At 43.3% G+C, this 20249-nt stretch overlaps 1 protein-coding gene across 1 annotated transcript in view; it reads left to right on the forward strand.

Annotated features, from left to right (window-relative positions):
- Positions 1–20249, forward strand: part of SORCS1 (sortilin related VPS10 domain containing receptor 1) — a 407920-nt gene that overhangs the window by 300777 nt on the left and 86894 nt on the right. The window contains exons 6-7 of the mRNA XM_077821796.1: positions 7165–7229; positions 19542–19660. Coding sequence (XP_077677922.1) covers positions 7165–7229; positions 19542–19660 — 184 coding nt within the window. The remainder of the gene's footprint in view (positions 1–7164; positions 7230–19541; positions 19661–20249) is intronic.

Consider the following 20249-nt stretch of genomic DNA (forward strand, 5'->3'; position numbering starts at 1 on the left):
CCTCGAACGCCTCTTTGGTGGGTAGGGATTGGAGCACCTTGACGAAGTCTGGCCAGTCACGGCCCAGGATCACTGGATAGGCGAGGGATGACGCCACCGCCACATTCATTAACTGAGTTACTCCGTGCACCGTGATGGGGACCCGCACCGTGGGATATGATTTTACATCTCCGTGGATGCACTGAATCCGTACTTCCCCGACGGTCCGCTTGGTGTCCGAGAAGAGCACCTGGTGGACAAGGGTCTGCCCACAGCCCGAATCGACTAGACCGACCATGGGGACCCCGGCGACTTCCATGGGAGCTGCCAGTTTGGCCACGGAGGGCAGATGGGCCCGTCGCTCCCCGGTGCACACCAGGCCAAAGTTGCAGTCCATTGCAGGACAGCCCCGTTGCAGATACCCATACTCGCCACATCGGAAACAAAGTCCTACCTCTGGGCGCGCCGGCCGCGTGGGGGCACCAGTGGGGCCGCAGAGTGGGCTGGGGCCTGGTGGTCGGGTTAAGCGTCCAGGGCCGGAGAGTGGTGTTGACTCGGGCCGTCGGGAAAACTCGGTCCTGCCGCCTTCTGGTCGTCGGGTACGGTGAGGTGCGTTGGTTTGGGAGGTGGGCCCCCTCCGTTCAAGTTTCTGTGCATTGGGTCCAGGGTTTGGGGGGCAGGTGGCCGGTCCTATCGGGGCCTCAGCCTCGAGAAAGTCCTCCATAAGCGCAACGGCCGTGCTCAGACTTTGTGGCCGGTGCCGTAACACCCAAGCCCTCCCCTGGGGTGGGAGGATGTGCACGAATTGTTCGAGGATGACCTGTTCCGTCACCTCAGCTGCGGTTCGACGCTCAGGTTGGAGCCATCGGGTACCCGCGTCCTTCAGTTCCTGGGCCACCGCCCGGGGTCTGGCGCCCGGTGGGTAGACCTTTTCCCGAAACCATCGCCGAAAGGTTTCCGGGGTAATGTCGAAGGCATCTAAGATAGCTGCTTTCACTCGAGCATAAATGCGGGCCTCATCATCTGGGAGTCCACAGTAAGCCTTCTGGGTTAGCCCCGTCAGATATGGGGCAAGGAGCGTCGCCCATTGGTCAGGCACCCAGCCAGCCACTGAGGCAACCCGCTCGAAGGTCACTAGGTAGGCTTCCGGGTCATCCTCAGGCCCCATCTTGACCAGACGTATCGGTGGGGCGGGAGGGGTCGGGGTGGCTGCCCGCTCCGGTTGAGCACCACCATGGCCCGGCCACAGGGTTGCAAGCTGCTGGAAGCACTGGGTTTGTTGTTCCTGGTGCTGGGCCCCCAGGGTTTGAAGCAACTGCTGCTGGTGGGCGCCCAGCTGCTGCACGAGTTTGTGCTGCTGCTGTTGCTGGCTCTCAGCCAGGAACTTGATAAGCCTTTCCATCTCCATCTTTCCAGTAGGGAGCTTCAGAGGCGCCCTCACACTAACCCCTTTCGGCAGGGTTTGGGATCGCCTGCCCGCATTCTCCACCACTTGTGACAGGTTTCAGTCGGTCCTCCGAGCCCCTAGGGGCGATGGAGAGTTATGGTCTCACTGGCAGGCCTCAGCCACACCTTCCGGGCGTTGGGGAATTAGCCGGGAAGGTGTGCCGGCCAGAGTCACGCAGCGCACCCCTCAGGCAGGGGAGCGCCGGCACGAGTCAGTAGCGCGCCCCTCAGGCAGGTTGGCCGGGGTAGGGGAACGCAGGCCCACCCAACTCCACTGCGTTCCAGCCCAGGGCCCTGACAGTGGCGGGAGGCGAAAGTCCCGCTGCTGGGTCAGCGGGGCCGTCCGCGCCCACTGACCAAACACACCCACCCCACGGTGCAGTTCGGCCCCTGGGCTACTTCCTACCCCGTCTCTTAGGCGGGTCGTTCCAGTCCCTCCATCTCGTCCGGGTATTCCGCTGTGGGCAGCTCCGGTCCCTCCATCTCGTCCAGGTATTCCGCTGCGGGCAGCTCCGGTCCCTCCATCTCGTCCAAGTATTCTGCTGCGGGCCACTCCTACTCCCCCTCTGTATCGGACTCACGCTGGCCCGGGCTGCAGTCAGGCCCCTCCAGGTCCTCTGTGTTTTATTCAGCGGCTGGCAGTCCTGGTTGCCACAGGCCTTCCTCCCGGTCAGGCTCCTCCTTGCCCAGGGCTTCGCCTGGGTCAGCAGCAGGATCGCGAGGGAGCAGCCAGCAGCCTGTGTCTGTCTCCCTCCCTGGTGCTCTCTTCACTGGGCAGAGGGCCCCGCCCTTTGTACTTCCTGTCCCACCCTTCCCCTTCCCGGGATTGGCGGAAGCTTGGTCTGGCCCCGCCCACTCAGGCTGAGAGGGTGGCTCTTCACCCTCTGGTTCGGAGGGGAGCCACCCTGGCTCCCTACACTATCCATCCTTTGCTTGTTGTCTAGTCACTCTATCTTTGTTCAGATGCTTCAGAGAGAATGAATAGGGCAATTATCAAGTGATCCATCTCCTGTTGTCTAGTGCTAACATCTGGCAATTGGAGGTTTAGGATCACTCAGAGCATGGGGTTGCATCCCTGAACATCTTGTCTAATAGCCATTGATGGACCTATCCTCCATGAATTTATTTAATTCTTTTTTGAACCCAGTTATACTTTTGGCTTTCACAACATCCCCTGGCAATGAGTTCCACAGGTTGACTGTGTGTTGTATGAAAAAGTACTTTTTGTTTGTTTTAAAGCAGCTGCCTATTTATTACATTGGTTGATCCCTGGTTCCTGTGTTATGTGGAGGGGTAAATAACACTTCCTTATTCACTTTCTCCACACCAGTCAGCTTTTTTAGCCTTCTATCATATCACCCCTTAGTCCTATCTTTTCTAAACCGAATAGTCCCATTCTTTCTTCTCTGTCCTCATATAAAAGCTGTTCCATGCCCATAATCACTTTTGTTGCCCTTCTCTGTACTTTTCTCAATTCTAATCTATAATTTTTGAGCTGGGGCAATAAGAACTTTACACAGTATTCAGGGTGTGATTGTGCCATGGATTTACATAGTGACATTATGATGAACCATTCACTTCCATATACACTTGAAGTCGGTGTAATAAATAACAGCAAAGGAATGATATCCCACAGTAAATTTTTGGTCTGTTTAGTGAATGGACTCTGGTTTTCATATCCTTTGTCATTAAGAGCCAAATCTTGTTCCTGTTGAACTGAATTCCCACTGACAACATCCTAAAGTTGCAAGGTAGTTGGAGATGGGAGGCACAGGTTAACTGATTTATACTTGGCAAAATAAGCCCTAAATCCCTTTTTTCTGAAGGATGGTAACTGAAAGAAAGTGCCATTAAAAATGGCTGCATTTTTTTCCATAATCTGGGTAATCCAGATAAAGAATTTATTAAAAATGTGTGTTGGAGGCCCGGGGTCATTATTCTTTGAGCAAACTATCTCATCCTAAAATTTCTTTTAAAAGTTTCATTATTAATAGCTCTAGGAAAGAGACATGTAACCACATTATTATGTGGGGACAAGATGTAAATAAATCCTAGTGTAAAATCTTTCACAAGTGAAAAGTGCTTCTGTAGCCCACTGAGTCTGTAGACTCTCTGAAGACGAGTTCTTTGTAAACACAAAAGCTTGTTTCTCTCGCCAACAGAAGTTGGTCCATATTCCCCACTTTGTCTCTCTCAAAATTAGTTTGGTTTAAAGGCAGTCCAACATATATTCTGCTGCTCTGATCCATATAATTCAACAGATTTCCAGCAAGGATTGGCAATCCCTTTCTACCATTATAATAATTAATCATTCTTTATTAATTTGGGTCACACTTTGTTCGAAGTACCTTTATAAATGGTTAATAAATGATGCTGCTGCAAGTAGAACTGAGTAAATATTGGAATTGTTTTGGTACATTTGGCAATTTTGAAAATTTGGAGGTGGAAGGGGGAATTTGCTTCCTGTCGGACCACAAATGAATATTTTCAAATTTTGTGGTGAATCAAAAAATTGAAAAAATGTTCATTTTGGCTTGAATGAAACATTTTCTTTAGGCAAAACACTTTGTTTTGATGTTGACCTTTTTTTTAATGTGTTTGATTTTTTTTTTAAATCAAACGTAAAATTTTAAAATGAAACAAAATATTTAAAATTATGAGTATTCACAAAATCTTGAAATGATCCTGTTTTGGGTCAAGCGTTTATATCATTTTGGCTTGGGGTGGTTTTTATCTTTTTAAAGAATAAGATCTAGCTAAATTTTGAAACAAAATTTATTAATTTCAAAACAAGAGATGTTGAAACATTTTGTTTCTAAAATATTGAAACAAATATTTAATCTTATTAAAAAACTTGAGTTTTTTTGGCTGAAACTATTCACTGAATTCACAAATAGTTTTTATCCATCCAAAACTGTTTTTTGGTGAAGAAACTATTTACCTGAAAAATTTAACCCGGCTCATTACATACCCCTTTCTACACTTGCACTTAAACCATTGCTATTACCAGTGTAGCTTGACCGTTGCTGAAAAATAGAGACCAAATGTGCTGGTGCAGAACAAGCAAACTAGCTCTGAGACAGGAAACAGGTTTTGAGCCTCTCTGGAAATGTTTCACACTGTCCAGCAAAGAAAAAGAAGCTTGTTTAGCTGATGAATTGCAATAGGATTCTTCAAGTGAAGCTAGAGATAATCCATCTAGAGACAATCAGGAGGGGATTGGTCCTGCTTTGAGCAGGGGGTTGGGCTAGATGACCTCCTGAGGTCCCTTCCAACCCTGATATTCTATGATTCTATGATAAAACAAATAGAACATCTTTAAAATGGTTATTGCTAGTTACTTAGTTAATACTAGTGTTGATTAAGGGCTGGATCGGACTCGGATTGCAGTATAAGTAGGAGTTGAATTACAACTTCAGTTTTGATTGCCTGCAAATAATGAGGCGTTGGACAGAATAGCATCTGACTTGTCCATCACTGGAAATGAATGTTCTTGCTTTAATCTAGTATTAACCCATAGTTAAGGCTACTGTTAAGAAAATGGTCCACATTGAGGCAGGCAAATCCTTAATGGAGACACATGAGGATGGCCCATCTGCTCTCATTCTTGCCTCCGGGAAAGAGGTGACAGGTTCAAAACCAATAACAGGACTGTGCCCTCAGAATTGATGCTGAGTTAGCAGTACTGTAATTCAGAGAGGACATCAAACTAATGGCCCTTTGGCCTGTTCAGTGACATTCTCCAGATAGATGTTAACAATTAAATGGGACTTTTTACCAAAGGTGTACTTCATAATCCCTTACGTGCAGTATGGAGTGCCTTACACTGATATTTCTTATCCAGTGAACAAACAAGGATTTTCTTAGCCAGACTGCCATCTGGTTTAGTAATTTAACACAGTTTTAATTAGATTTGAGCCAATGAAATGTCTGACAGGACAGGGAATTTTCTTTTTATGTTTGTTAATTAATGAGAGAATATTGGTCATTACGGGTGTGAATTAAACTAATGTGCATGCAAAGTCTGATATAGAGGAATGACAAGGATTCTACACAGAATCATAGAAATCTAGGGCTGGAAGGGACCTCGAGTCATCAAATCCAGCCCATACCTAGACTATCCCTAACAGGTCCAACCTCTTTTTAAAAATCTCCAGTGATGGCGATTCCACAACTTCCCTTGGAAGCCTGTTCCAGATATTAACTAACCTTATAGTTAGAAAGTTTTTCCTACTATCTAACCTAAATCCCCCTTGTTGCAAATTAAGCCTATTGCTTCTTGTTCTTCCTTCAGTGGACATGGAGTACAATTGAGCACCACCCTCTTTGTAATAGATCTTAATATATCTGAAGTCTATTATCGGGTCTCCTCTCAGTCGTCTTTTCTCAAAACTAAACAGGTCCAGTTATTTTAACCTTTCCTCATAAATCAGATTTTCAAATTTTTTTATCGTTTTTATTGCTTTTCTCTGGACTCTCCAATTTGTCCAAAGCTTCCCTAAAGTGTGGCACCTGGAGTTGGACACAGTGCTCCAGCTGTGCTCACCGCGGCTGAGGAGAGCGGGACACTTCTCTCATATGTCTTATCTATGACACTCCTGTTAGCACACCCCAGAATATTAACCTTTTTTTTCAGCTGAATCACATTGTTGAGTCATATTCAATTTGTGATCAACTATAGCCACGAGATTCTTTTCAGCATCACTACCACCTAGCCAGTTATTCCCTGTTCTGTAGGTGTGCATTTGATTTTCCTTCCTAAGTGAAGTACTTTGCACTGGTCTTTATTGCATTTCATATTGCTGAATTCAGACCAATGGTGTCCCAGTATGGTGTCATCTTCAGATTCTATAAGCATACTCTCCACTCCATTATCCAAATCATAAATGAAAATATTGAATAGTAGCAGACCCAGGAATGATGCCTGCAGGACCTGCCTAGATATGCTGTCCAAGTTGGACAACAGACTATTGGTAACTGCTCTCTGAATACAGTCTTACAGCCAGTTGCACATCCACCTTATAATAATTTCATCTTGACCACATTTCGTGAGTTTGCTTATGAGAATGTCATGTGGGACTGTGTCAAAAGCCTTACTACAATCAAGATATACCATATCTACTGCTTCCCCCCTATTCCATAGGCAAATAACCCTGCCAAAGAAGAAAATTACATTGGTTTGACTTGATTTGTTCTTGACAAATCCATGCTGGCTATTCCTTGTAACACCAGTATCCTCCAGGTGCTTACAAATTGATTTTTTTAGCAGTCTAATAACACAACTCATAATAGAAGCTTGATTTTAGCACCGACCACCAAGGCATATGCCACCAATTAGAACACAAGGCACATCAGCACGCCACGCACTGAAACGCACCACAGATATCAAAGCAAAGGACACACCATTTTCTACACACTAAAATATCCACCACCAATCAAAGCAAAGAACATACCAACATTCCCCACTCTGAAGGTGGTGGGGATGAAGTGTTGGGCAGAGTTAAGGCTGTTGGAAGGATGTGAACCCTGGTTTTATCAAAGGTCAGCATGGCTAGAATTTCCAAGGTTTGTTATTTTAGGGAACACTAGTATGGTCTTTCAAAGTTCTTTAGCTTTTTGTTACTGATACAAATTTAACTCCACTTAAATGAGGTCTTCTACTGTGGAATAAATGTAGTGGACAGTCTCTGCCTGTGCTTTGTTCATTTTAATGCTTTAACTTCAGTCTGTCCTTTGCAGGTCTGTGATGGGTTCCAGTAAAGAGCCAGACCTTGTACACCTTGAGGCAAAGACAGTGGATGGCCGTAAGTACCTTAGTTTCCAAACAGTACTGTCATTACCAGCTCCGTCGTGCTCTGGGTTGGCCTGCCATTCTGACGACAACATGCTACAGTAGAGATCTTACTTTTCTTCTCTGTTCAGACTCTCACGGTCAGGGTCTAAGAGCAGCGCCCTCAGTTCAAGGCAGAGCATCAGCTCCTCCAGTTAGCTGAAAGGGTGGTATTAACAGGCTGTGGAAAGAGCTTACTTGCAGGAGGGAGGATTCCCATGGGATGTACAGCCTTCGAAGGTAGTCAGTAAAAAGATACTCTCTTCTCCAGTTTATCTCTATACCTGCTCCTCCTCCATTGTGTTGACCCTTCAGCCACCTTTCTTTGCTCTTGTGGCCAATATTCCGTGTGCTTACAACTCCAAATTCCTTTCTCGAGCTTTCCTTGTTAGACAGAAGTTTTTTCAGGTCTGCTGATACCTCTGCTGGTCTTTTCTCCACTCCCCTGCTTCCTGCTATTTAATCTTTCTGCTTCCCCACCTCTGCAGGTCTTTCCCTGTGGCTTTTTCCCTGCAGCTTTCAATTGCCTCAGGCAGTTGTGTACCTCAGAAAAACCACCCGAATGTCCTGAATGTTCTCATTTTTAATTCCATGATGGTTCTCCTGAAAATGTCAGCTTTGCTGCAATGTGAATAATAGATTTGCGCCATTTGCAGGATTATTTATTTTTTGTTTTTATGACATAGTAAATTAACTTCTGAAAAATCCCACTGGGTCAAATTCTGCTCTCAATTACACAGCTAAAGTCAGTGTTGTTCTGCCGGATTTATGAGGGCAGGATTAGCCCAGAAACTGTCAGGGAGGGAACTGTCTCAAGACAAATTTTTTTTTAACTTGCTTAGCGTTATGGGTACGAAATGATTCTTCAGAGGATGAATTTTAAAAGACACCATTGGAATATAAATTGTATATATTTTTAATGTCCTTTCCATTTAATAACACATTAGATTATTAAAACTGAAAGAATTTTAAATATCTGTGCTTTTTACCATTTGTTTTTTCTTTCCTTTTTTTAACTTTCACATTCCCTGGACACAGAAAGGAGGCTGATCCGTCCTTTCTGCTCCTCTGAAAGTACTAAATAGTAATAAAATATTCTACTGTGACACCCTCTAATGGAGCAGCTACACTGTTGTGTTGTGTTTTGGACTGTTACTGTGTAAAACTGTAGTAAGTGTTCATTAAGGGCTATTGTCTTGTAGTGACACTAAGGTGTATTCACTTCATGGTATGCTCCATGCTCAAAACCCCAATTCCTCTTTTCTCCTCCTCTCTCTTCTTCTGGTCCAATTTGAGTTCTTGTGACATAAGAAGAAGAATACTTTAGAAGAAAAGGCCTCTATAAATGTAGAGACAAAAGTAATAAACATTATTATTCCCACTTTACAGATGGGGAAACTGAGGTACAGGTAGGTGAAGTGACTTGCTTAAAGTCACATGGTGAGTCATTACCATAGTTGAGAATAAAACCTAGGCTAGAACCAGATAGTTGAGCAAACTTGCCTTCCCTGAAGAAGATAATTTCCACCCCCTGATTGGTGAGCAAACCTTTCTCCAATGGAGGAGAGTAACATGTAACTGGAGCAGGCAAGGGGTTGTTAATAAAATGCCTTTTTTCAGGCTCAGCCCAAGAGTTACAATTTGTGAACTATTTCTCTAATCTTTGGCAAGGACCACATGTTTGGGAGCTAACCAAGGGTGAAAATTCAATAAAGGGATTTAATTTGAAAAGGTATCCCTATCGAAACAAAGTAGAAAAAAATCTCCCAGCAATTGAAACTCAGGATCTAAGCAAAAGCACCCAACTTCAATGCAAATAACAAGATAGTTTTATTCTTGTCCCTTGTATCTTTCCCAGCAGAAGCTCAGCAGTATATTAACCATGGCTTCACATGAGAGAGAATAGAGATGTCACTGCAGTATGGTATTAGAAAATCTGGCTGGTAGGGTTGTGAGGGCATTTATCATCATCATCTGACTTAGTCCTGGGCATTCCCAGCCGGAATGCTGATAACATTTTTTCCTGACTCTGTCTATGCCTTCTGATCCCTGATCATGGTCTGTCTTCATATTTTTATTTATTGTATTTCTATACATAATGTTAAAAGATTAACAAGGAAAAAATAACACTCCCTCAGCTAGTATAAATCTATATAACTTCACTGATTTCAGTGGAGCTATGCCCAATTACACCAGCTCAGGATCTGGCCTTTCATGTCATATGTTAAATTGTACGATCAATGCTAGCGCTTGAACTAGAGTCCCCAAAAAGCGGCTGGGTATGTGATTAATTTGGTATGGGAGTTATGTGGCAGTTCGATTATTATACAGTGTTAATTGATGTGATTAAAGTTTTTAATGCTCTTGGTTAATTTCTGTAGGGTGCCAATTGTAGCGGATTTTTGTCTCCAGTATAAAATCCAAGTACATAGAAAGTGAGGTTTATATTTAGTGGTTTCTCTTAAAGTCCAATCTGGGCCAGACTCTAAGTAAGAGCCAAGTGGCAATCACTGTGTTTTCAGTTGGAAGAAATTCATCTGAGCCTTATCTTACATTTCCATTCAGATAATTTTGTGTCCCTGGGGTTCCACTTTTAGTTTGGAATAAAATCAGAAACTCATTGACAAAAAAAGTCAGCAGAAACTACAGATTTTTGCCTGGTTTCAAGTCAATGCTGTAGATCTGACTAACACCGTAAGCTCTTTTCTGTAACCAGAGGGCAGGGAGTATGCTGTTAGACCCTAGAGCCAAATTAGATTAAAACTTAACCAAAATCCCTTGAGAGGTCTCTAAATTTTTGAGAAACTTAGCTGGGCATTACGTTTATGAAAAAAAGCATGTAAATTTTGTAGCTAATGGTTTGTACAGCTCTCGTTAGTGAGAATTAGACAATCAAGGCCTGAAACATGCTAGTTCCCCTAAGATGTCTTAGGACTGTGCCTTTAAGAATTGACTGGTTAAGGGCCTGATTCAATGTCCACTGGGTTCAATTCCCCACTCTGCCACAGATGTCCTGCGTGACCATGGAAAAGTCACTTGATCTCCCTTTGTCTCAGTTCCCCATCTGTAAAGCAGGGATATAGCACGCCCTACCTCACAGGTGTGTTGTGAGCATAAATGCTTTAAAGATTCTGAGGTGCTCTGCTACCTCATTGCTGGGGACCTTAGATGGATTAAAATCTGAAGAGTTGGCAACAGTTTATTTTTATTTCTTAAAGTGTTGGGGTTCTTTAAGTTAGGAATGTTTCATTGGGGGCTGGGGCCAAATCTAGTGCTTGAATGTAAACACTCTGCACAGTTCAGATCAGGATTCACACCCAAAATCTGTAGTTTGAATCCCTCCTGGGCTTTTAATATAATCAGCTTGATACATAGTGTTCCTTTGTTCTGCTTTGCATGAGAGGTAAATAGTTGTGAGTCTGGAGACCTGGGTACTATCTCCTGATCCTCCATTGGTTTGCTGCCTGAACTTGGGCAAGTCAGTGAGGGCAAAATTTCAACCATGGGTGTGTGGCTAGGCACCCACACAAAAGCAAATGAAAGATGCTGAACTCCTGCACTCTCAACTCTAGTTCATTCAGGTAGCGTAATTCCTGTAACAAAATATTGTCAACTGGTAAGTAGTTCAAAAGATGAATGCCCACATTACGTTTGGATACTACCACAGCACCTGCAGGCAACTGAATAAATGGGACATCTAGAATATGAGTCTGCTGCTCAGAGCTGGGCAGGAAGTGGATTTCCCATCACACACAAATTCACCAGATTTAAAGAAAAGTCCCATCCTGAATTGGGATGAAAAGTTGAAATCTTGATTTTTTTATGCAAGCAATCAAACAAACAAGCCAACAAATTTGAAATGTTTATTTAGATTTTGTTGTTTAATGTATTTATCTTAAATGTCAAAACGTTTCAACAATTTTGAAACTTTTTTCGAAAAATGTCTGAGTCAAAAAAATTGTCAAAACCCATTCTTTCCTGCAAGCTTCATGGAAACTATTTACAAACATCATAATAGGGCTCAAATTAAATGTATCCCCATTTCGCGTTCCCCTCCCCACAAAAAAACCAAACAGTGAGAGGGCCAAACATAAGCCAGTCTTGCTAAAGAACAGAGTAAAAGAGGTGATTGGAGGCTAAAAGGTGCCTTTTAAAAATTGGAAGTCAAATACTACTGAGGAAAATAAAAAGGAGTATAAACTCGGGTAAGTCAAGTATAAAACTATATAATTAGGTAGGCCAAAAGGGAATTTGAATAGCAAAAGACACACAAACTAACAACAAAAATTGTTTTAACTACATCTGAAGCACAAAGCCTGACAAACAATAAGGGGGGCTGCTAGACAATCAAGTTTCTAAAGGAGCACTCAGGGAAGACAAGGTCCTTTCAGAGAAGCTAAATGAATGCTTTGTATCAGTCTACACTTCAGAGGATGTGAGGGAGATTCCCACACCTGAACCCTTCTTTTTAGGTGCCAAATCTGAGGAACTGTCCCAGATTAAAGTATCAATAGAGGAGGTTTTAAAACAAATCGATAAATTTGATCTGGACAAGGGGCTGAACAGTGAGGTGGCAAAATTTGCTGATGATACAGAATTACTCGAGAAAGTTAAGTCCAAAGCTGACTGAAAAGTTACAAAGGGATCTCACAAAACTGTGTGACTGGGCAACAAAATGGCAGATGAAATTCAATGTTGATAAATGCAAAGTAATGCACATTGGGAAACATCATCCCACTTATACATGCAAAATGATGGGGGTCTAAATTATGTGTTGTCGCTCAAGAAAGAGATCTTGGAGTCATTGTGGTTGGTTTCCTGAGAACATCTGCCCAATGTGCAGCAAAAGTCAGAAAAGCCAACAAGGTTAGGAACCATTAGGAAAGAAACAGATGATAAGACAGAAAATATCATAATGCCACTATATAAATGGAGGGTACGCCCACACCTCGCGTACTGCAAGCCGTTCTTGCCCCATCTCAAAAAAGAGATATTAAAATTGGAAAAGGTAGAGAGCAGGGCAACAGAAATGATTAGGCTTATGGAACAGCTTCCATTTTATGAGAGAGTAAAAAGACTAGGACTGTCCAGCTTGGAAAAGCCGACGAAGAGGGTGGATGGTCGAGGTCTATAAAATCATGACTAGCGTGGAGAAAGTGAAGAGGGAGGTGTTACTTACCATGGCACCTAACACAAGAACTAGGGGTCATCCAACAGGTTTAAAACTAACATAAGGAAGTACTGCTTCATACAACTCATAGTCCACCTATGGAATTCATTTCCAGGAGATGTTGTGAAGGCCAAAAGAATAACGGAGTTCAAAAAAGCATGAGATAAGTTCATGGAGGCTAGGTCCATCAATGGCTGTTACCCAAGATCATCAGGGTTGCAACCCCATGCTCTGGGTGTCCCTAAACCTTCCACTGCCAGAAGCTAGGAGTGGACGACGGGATGGATCACTTGGTAATTTCCTTGTTCTGTTCATTCCCTCTGAAGCATCTGACACTGGCCACTGTCAGAAGACCGAATACTGGGCTAGAGGGAGCATTGATTTGACCCATTGTGGTTGTTCTTCTGTTATGTTCCCTGGGAAACTTTGATCTAGACAAATCAGTATTGTCCAACAAAAAAAAATTAATTGATTAATTCCTGAACAGTTCTACGGCTGCCACAATCTTATTCACAATAGTACAATAACTACTTATTATAAATACAGGTCGGAGGATCAGGTCCTTGAATGAGTATGTGCGAGGGACTTGCATATATTTGGATAGATGTCAATAAACTGGATATCAGAGAATTATTATTTTAAAGGAAGGGATTGATAAAAAGTAAAGAAGAAATATGAAGTGGTAGCAGAAATTCTGGCTTTTGTGGATATTTAATAAGTATCTCTGTCCATTTTACTGTTCTTCTGCTGCATTGATCTGTTTATTGATTTTTAATTTAAATTTTACTTGTGCTGTTTTGTTATCACAGGTGGGGCCAGATCCTCAGCTGGTGTTAATCAGCATGCTGTGGTGATTTTCAGCAGCCAAGAATCTGACCCATAGTTCTGAACTACAAGGCTGTGTTCCTTTCTTCTTCCTGTGTAGGCATTGCAAAGAAAAACATAAGAATTACTACCCGGCAGCAGATAAATACTCCATCTAATCCGATATCCTGCCTTTGACAATGGCCTTTTCTTTCAAAGAATCCCCAGAATGCCCTATGACTGGGCAAAAGTGTGTCATGGGGATAAGGCAAATGGCAATTTCTTCCCAACCATAGTTGATTATCAGAATTTGCCCTAAAAATGAGGATTGTTAGCTCTTCTAATTGTAGCCTAGTTATTGGAACTGCAGATGGTGCCCTCATTCATTTAAATATTAAATCCTGTTGGAATAATAGGGATGAAACCAGATTGGTTACTATATCCCTCAAAAATGAACTGGCTTTATTTCACTGTTCTTTAACATTTGTTATTTGTAAGTATGCTGCTGGCTGCTTGTGAAAATGCTCGTGAATCCTGAATGTTCCATGAATGATTATTCACCTGAACCTTCATACTAGGAAGTAAGTTATTCATTATTTGTTATTCTCTTATTTAAAAAGTTTCAATATTCCAGTCCAGGAGCAGAAACAATGCCTTATGACTTAGACGGCCAATCACAATCCTGAACAAGGCATACTAAATAGGTTGTCTGCGAACTGTTCATTGTGTCTGTTTGGTGGACACTGGTTGTCCAACTGTTTGGCTAATCCATACGGTTACTAGATATAATTGCAGAAATTGGAACTGATTCCTGAACAAATTACAAACCGAAACAAACGGGATAAATTAACAATGAATGTTATTCGTTACAAATAAATTGTCACACTCACCTTACTATCCAGCCACCTGATCCAACCACCAGTGAAATCCATGGAAGGCTTTCTGTTGACTTCAGTGGTGGAGCAGAACCTGGAGTTATTAGCCCAAATAATACCTTGTAGCAGTGTGCCCCACAGGGCTTCTGAATCCATTTTATAAAAGGGATTTGACTCTCTTCATGTTGGCAGGGGTCCTTCAAAGCCCCCAAAACTCCCCCTGCCCCACCACCTTCTATTAAGCCATGTCTACCGTCACGCTGTCGGGAGGGTTCACGACCAGGAGCGCCAATCTCAGGGCAGACTGTCAAAGCAGGCCAGACACCCCAAACTGGCTCTATGTTTTATAATTAGATTTCACCAACCCAGTAACAAGTGTGAACTCCTGGATGACAGTAACAACCTTACGATGGAGTCACAGACGGTCCCCGTGGGCATACCTTTCTATCTTGCCATCCAGACAAGCTAGAGTTAGCCATAGTTAAGGCTACGTTTATGTCACGGAAGTCATGGAATCCGTGACTTCCACACACCTCCATGATATTCTCTGCTTCAGCCCCAGGGGCTGCAGGACTCTGGAATTGGCAACCTGTGGGGCCCTGGCAAGATTCAAGCAATAGGATCCCCCTCCCCCTGCAAGATTCCAGTGACAGGTGACAGACTCCTGAGGGGGCCCTCCTCAGGATTTCAGCAACGGGTGACAGCCTTGCATGGGGAAGGGGAAGAGGGAGGAAATATGGTCACCCTGCAGTTCCCAGCTGCCTTGGGCAGAGGGGGGAACCCTACAGGGAAAACCATGGAGGCGCAGCAGCGAAAGTCACAGACAGGTCATGGCTTCTGTGAATTTTTGTTTGTTGACAGTGACCTGTCTGTAACTTTTACCAAACATCACCATGACAAAATCTTAGCCTTAGTCATAGTCACTTATACCAAAAATCGCAAAATATTCAGGTTGCTCCCAGTTCCTAGAGACCAGTCGCTTATCCCACATCAGTTTGTACTATAGATGTCACACCAAAGACAATGCTGGTAAACAATCCTATAGTAAACTAATTAAGCATTTATTAATTAGGAAAAAAAATGAGAGTTATTACAGGTTAAAGCATGCAACATATAAGCACAGTGAGTCAGTCGATGGTTCCAAAAGGTGACAGAGATGTAGTAATTTATCCACGGAATGTCTTTTCAAGCGGACTAACTCATGCTGACCCTGGGGATCTCTGCTTTTTGTTTCTTAGCTCCAGCCCTTCGAAGAGTCCAAACAATAAACCATTTCTTCTTGTGAGCATCTTTACATGGCCTTCCCCTAGAGTTCAGACCCATAGGATGAGAGCTTCTGTAACTTCTTCAGGGGTGGATGGAGCACTCAACAAAGTCTTTGTCCCACAATGGACCATTTAGTCTTGATGGCTCTTCTTGATGTTCATAGCAAGCATTTTTACAATTATAAAGCAAAACTTACATATTACCTCATAGCGAGGGATCCAGACATTACACGGAAGATTAATGCATGCAGCAACTTACAAGCATTTTATAGAGTCTAAACACATTCTTACTAGTCTAACACCTACCTCGAACAATATTAACATACAGGTGAGCTGGTCTGGTTTCCAGCTATGAATTTATCAGCTGATGGCTACAGACTTGGCAAGAGCTGGCACGGGGATTGCCAGTGACACACCCACATCACCAAGAAGGGCTGGACACCGCTCCCTGCAGAGCTTATCAGCACAGCTTTAGATTGAGCTAGAAGGGATTGAGACATCTCAGTATGCTGCCTTCACAGCTGTCAAACTCCAGTTGCAGCTACAGTCGTATTGCATGCTTTTCCTTGAGAAGAGCAGATTTAATTCCTGGTGTTTTCCCCTATGGAAATGGGAAGACTATTTTCTCATTGTTTTTCACTCGGCTTTTTGCACCTTCATTAGAAATATCTAGTATTGGCCAATGCCAAGGATCATGGTCTAATTCACAGTGCTATGGATACTGCTCTGATCAAAGATGGCAATTGGTGTGTTCTTCTCTCTAGGCACAGCATGGCTTTGTTGTGGTGGTTGTATATTAAAATCAGCAGCTGTTGTTAGTGGTGAGGATGCTGGAAATGAGAAGCATAATATCCTAATTACCTATGGCAGGGAAAACATCTGTGTAGGAAAAGTAATGAAATTAATTCCAGAGCTTAGCAACTGAATACATTAATTGACCTTAATTAATGCTAAATTACAAGGCGCTTCCTATGGAATTGCATAAAAAGTCCCCATGAACAGAATGCCAAAAGAGATTGTGTTTAATGTTGACACAATGTAAAGAAGAATGGTTGGCCCTTTATTGCGAAGCCTGGTTCCCTTTATTTCTGGGCTCCAAGGCGAAAGACGTTTGGCTGGAGTAAAAAAATATGCATCTTATGCTTTGGTCGATTGACCGCTAGGGTTATGTAGTCTGAATGATGACTTCAGGGGTTTAGCCCATTATTAGTAGTTAGGAGCATTTTGCAATGACAGCCTGCAGTCCTTCCTTGTCAGATCTGATATACGTACCTATATTAAAGCCAGCCACTGGCTTGTCTGGCTTGTCTTAGAACAGTGGTCAATATTTGCACATGCTGTAGCAGAGAGCCAGGTCAGCTGGAGCTAAGAACACTTTAGAATGGTCTCCCCTTGCATGTGAGACAGCTTGCGACTCTGGGAGCAAAGCAGAAGTAGAAGGGAAGGAGTGGGTGTGGCAAATAAGTTGTCTTCACTCCAGAAAGTCATCCAAACCATGGCAGAAGGAGACCTGGAGAGAAAGGGGCTACTCAAAGGAGTAAGCATTTCGTAGGATCAGCAGTTCTGGGAAGCATGATCCTTGATCACATGGGTAGGGCTAAGACAATGGCTAAATTTAGGATTGGGAAGGAATTTTCCCCAAGGCATATTGCCTTTTTGATGTGTTGTCTTCCTCTGGGGCTTTGGGTTGAGGCCATCTTTGATGATCAGGTGGATTTATTCCAAATGATCAGTAATTGTAAGGAGGAAAGACCTCAACCTTCCCTCGCCTCCTATTCTTTTCCTTCCTTTTCCTCTTCCTTCTGTGGTTTCCTGATAACAGGGACAATGGAGCAATGACCCTTGAAAGGGAGATTTCTTGATTTTATTTGATGTGCTGGCTAGTGTGCATATCTCCTATTGCCCCCAAGTGGCTGGTCTAAAGAAAAGCACATGGCATAGAACGAAAAGGTACTCTGTTCATGATATCTGGATTATATCAATTAGTCTTTTGTAATGAGCTTAGAAAATGCAAAGAATTCTATACTGTATGGACTAATAATATTTAGCACTTTAAATATCCAAAGTGCTCTGCAAACATAGGGCCAAAATCATCCACACTCTAACTTTACTAAAGCCCATGGATTTGTACTCTGTGTGTCTGTTTTTAAATAGAAGACATCATCCTTAGAAATAATAAGAAAAAAAAACTTTTAAATGATGGATTCTTTTTTTAAATGAGTAAATAGAAAATGATGAAAAGCTAGTGGTTTCAATTTCAGTGGAAAAATGTTGTTTCTCTGTTCAGAGGGATGTAATTATACCAAGCAAGAGACTATGCTACTCCAAAGAGGAAGATGATTAGAAGTACTTTCAAGATTAAATGCCATTTAGAGTTTGTCAAGCCAGTGCTAATGCTAAAATCCTTCTTTCTGTGAATGAGTTTTGTCCTCATACAAACTGCAACTGCTTAATTGAGCTGGAAAAGTTTTGACTAAATTTATGACTGAGGCCCTAATTCTCCACTGTTGTTAAAGCATTTAATCTAGGGGACTCGTACTTGGTACTTTACTTGACATAATGTATAGCTGGCAAGCCCCTTGAGGTGTGGCCAGAAGTCCTCATGGGTTTGTGAGACTATATGTGACATGCACAGGCTGGTTTAGTTAGTCTGGGAGCTAGAGAATCCAGAAGAACCACAGGGTTTGTCTTCTTCAGCAACCTCAATAAAGAATCCCCTCTGTAGTCATAAGAATGGCCATACTGGGTTAAACCAATGGTCCATCAAGCCCAGTATCCTGTCTTCTGTCAGTGGCCAGTGCCCGATGCTTCAGAGGGAATGAACACAACAGGGCAATTTTGAGTGATCCATTGCCTGTTGTCCAGTCCCAGCATCTGGCAGTTGGAGGGTTTTAGGAACACCCAAAGCATGAGGTTGCACCCTGGCTATCTTGGTGAATACCTACTGATGGACTTATCCCCCAGGAATGTAACTAATTATTTTTTAATGCAATTACAATTTTGGCCTTCACAACATCTCCTGGCAATGAGTTCCACAGGTTGGCTGTGTGTTGTGTGAAGAAGTACTTCCTTATGTTTGTTTTAAACCTGCTGCCTATTGGTCATTACAGCTGATTCCTGACTCTTCTCTATTGCAAAGTCCCCTGATTCTTAAAAGACTAGGCACGTGCGTAACTTCAAATATGTGGGTAGTCCCCTTGAACTCTGCGGCTCTAGTCACGTGCTTAAAGTTAAGAAAAGGGCTAAGCTTACACTGTCAGGGCTATAGGCATTATACATCACTGTCCTCAGAGGCAGCCTCCATCCTGAACACCTTAGAATGGAAGAGTGTTATGAAGTGAGATCAAGATAGCTTCGACAGCTGGCCCTGAAGGCAAATGAGCAGGAGCAGCTGTGCCCCAACTTAGGGTGGCTGAGAATGCTGAGCAATGCTGCCATAAGCAGGGGATAAGGAAGCAAGGATCAGAGGGGTGGAAGTTAGTGTCAGGGCTTTGTGCTTTACAATCCCTGTTGTTTAGACTAGCCACAGCCAGTTTACCCACCTTAGAGCCACAGTAACTGCCATTGTATTCCCCCTATATCTGTGGTGTGACCAGGAAAGAGGAGGCATTGTTGGGGCCCCCTGCCTCCCATGAGTGCTAGAAGGCTGGAGTAGCGCTTTGGTGCCTGTGGGCAGCCAGAGGCTAAATGCACAGCTCTAGGCACTGGCACAAAGATGTCCCCAGGAGGGTAGTTTGGGACATGGGGGTTACTTGTAGCCATCTTGATGCGCATACTGCTCAGATGCACTGTGCGCTCCTCATGCAGTGCTGAGAATCTGGCCCTGTCTGCTCCTCAATTCTTCGATTCATTAGTTTACATTAGATTTGATTTAATTAGATTGTAAGCTTTTCAGGGCAGGGCCTCTTTTTTGTTCTGTGTTTGTACAGCACCTAGCACAGCGGGGTCCTGGTCCATGGTTAAGGCTCCTAGGCGCTATCACATTATAAATAAATAATATACAGCACCCAGAGCTCTGCAGGGATATATTTTAAAATAAATCTGCATCAGTAGCAAAGGAATGGGCCAGGTAACTGGGGAGGAAGGCAAGAGCCTGCTACTGATACTGCAGTAATGGGAGAGGTCTGTGCCCTATAACTGACCATTGTTTTGTTTTGTCCTTATGATTTCAGATGCTCAGTACATCACCTGCAGGATGCAGAACTGCACCGAAGCCACCCGGAGCAAACCATTTCCAGGCTACATTGACTCTGATTCCCTGATTGTGCAGGACGATTATGTGTTTGTTCAGGTTTGGAACATGCATTCTCTGATTGATTCCAAGTAGTTCTCCTCCCTCCCACCCCGCTCCTTATATATACATACGCACACACAACCAAGCAACTAGCCCGGAGTGCCTAATAAAGGAGCTTCCCAGAGTGCATCAGCCCATCAGAATGCTAATTGGTTCCTTCTGACTCTATTTCAAGTATCTTATCAACATGAGGTCATGGAGGTGCTGCCTGGAGCGTTCAGGATGCATACTGGAATAATCCTCATTGCCAATCAACCAGCCTCATCATGCATTCCAGGAGTAGACCTCGTACCACTCGTCTTTAAGCTGGTGTGCCAGTCACTTGATATGACAAGTGCAGTAGACTAATCAAGGCTTTTACTGAGTGAGAGAAAGGAATAGAAAAAGTGGGGGGAGATAGAGGGAAGGGCTGGGCAGAGTAATCAGCCATTATTGTCATGCATGGACTATGATTATTGAGACAAGGATGGAGATGAGATGTATTCAGCCAATCTCTGTTCTAGATGAGAGCCGGAGAAGGCATCTGAACAGCCAAGGGTTTCATTACCCTGCTGCCACTGTCTATTTAATAAGAGAGTTGGAGAAA

This window comes from Eretmochelys imbricata, chromosome 7 (assembly GCF_965152235.1).
Source record: "Eretmochelys imbricata isolate rEreImb1 chromosome 7, rEreImb1.hap1, whole genome shotgun sequence".
Taxonomy (NCBI): Eukaryota; Metazoa; Chordata; order Testudines; family Cheloniidae; genus Eretmochelys; species Eretmochelys imbricata.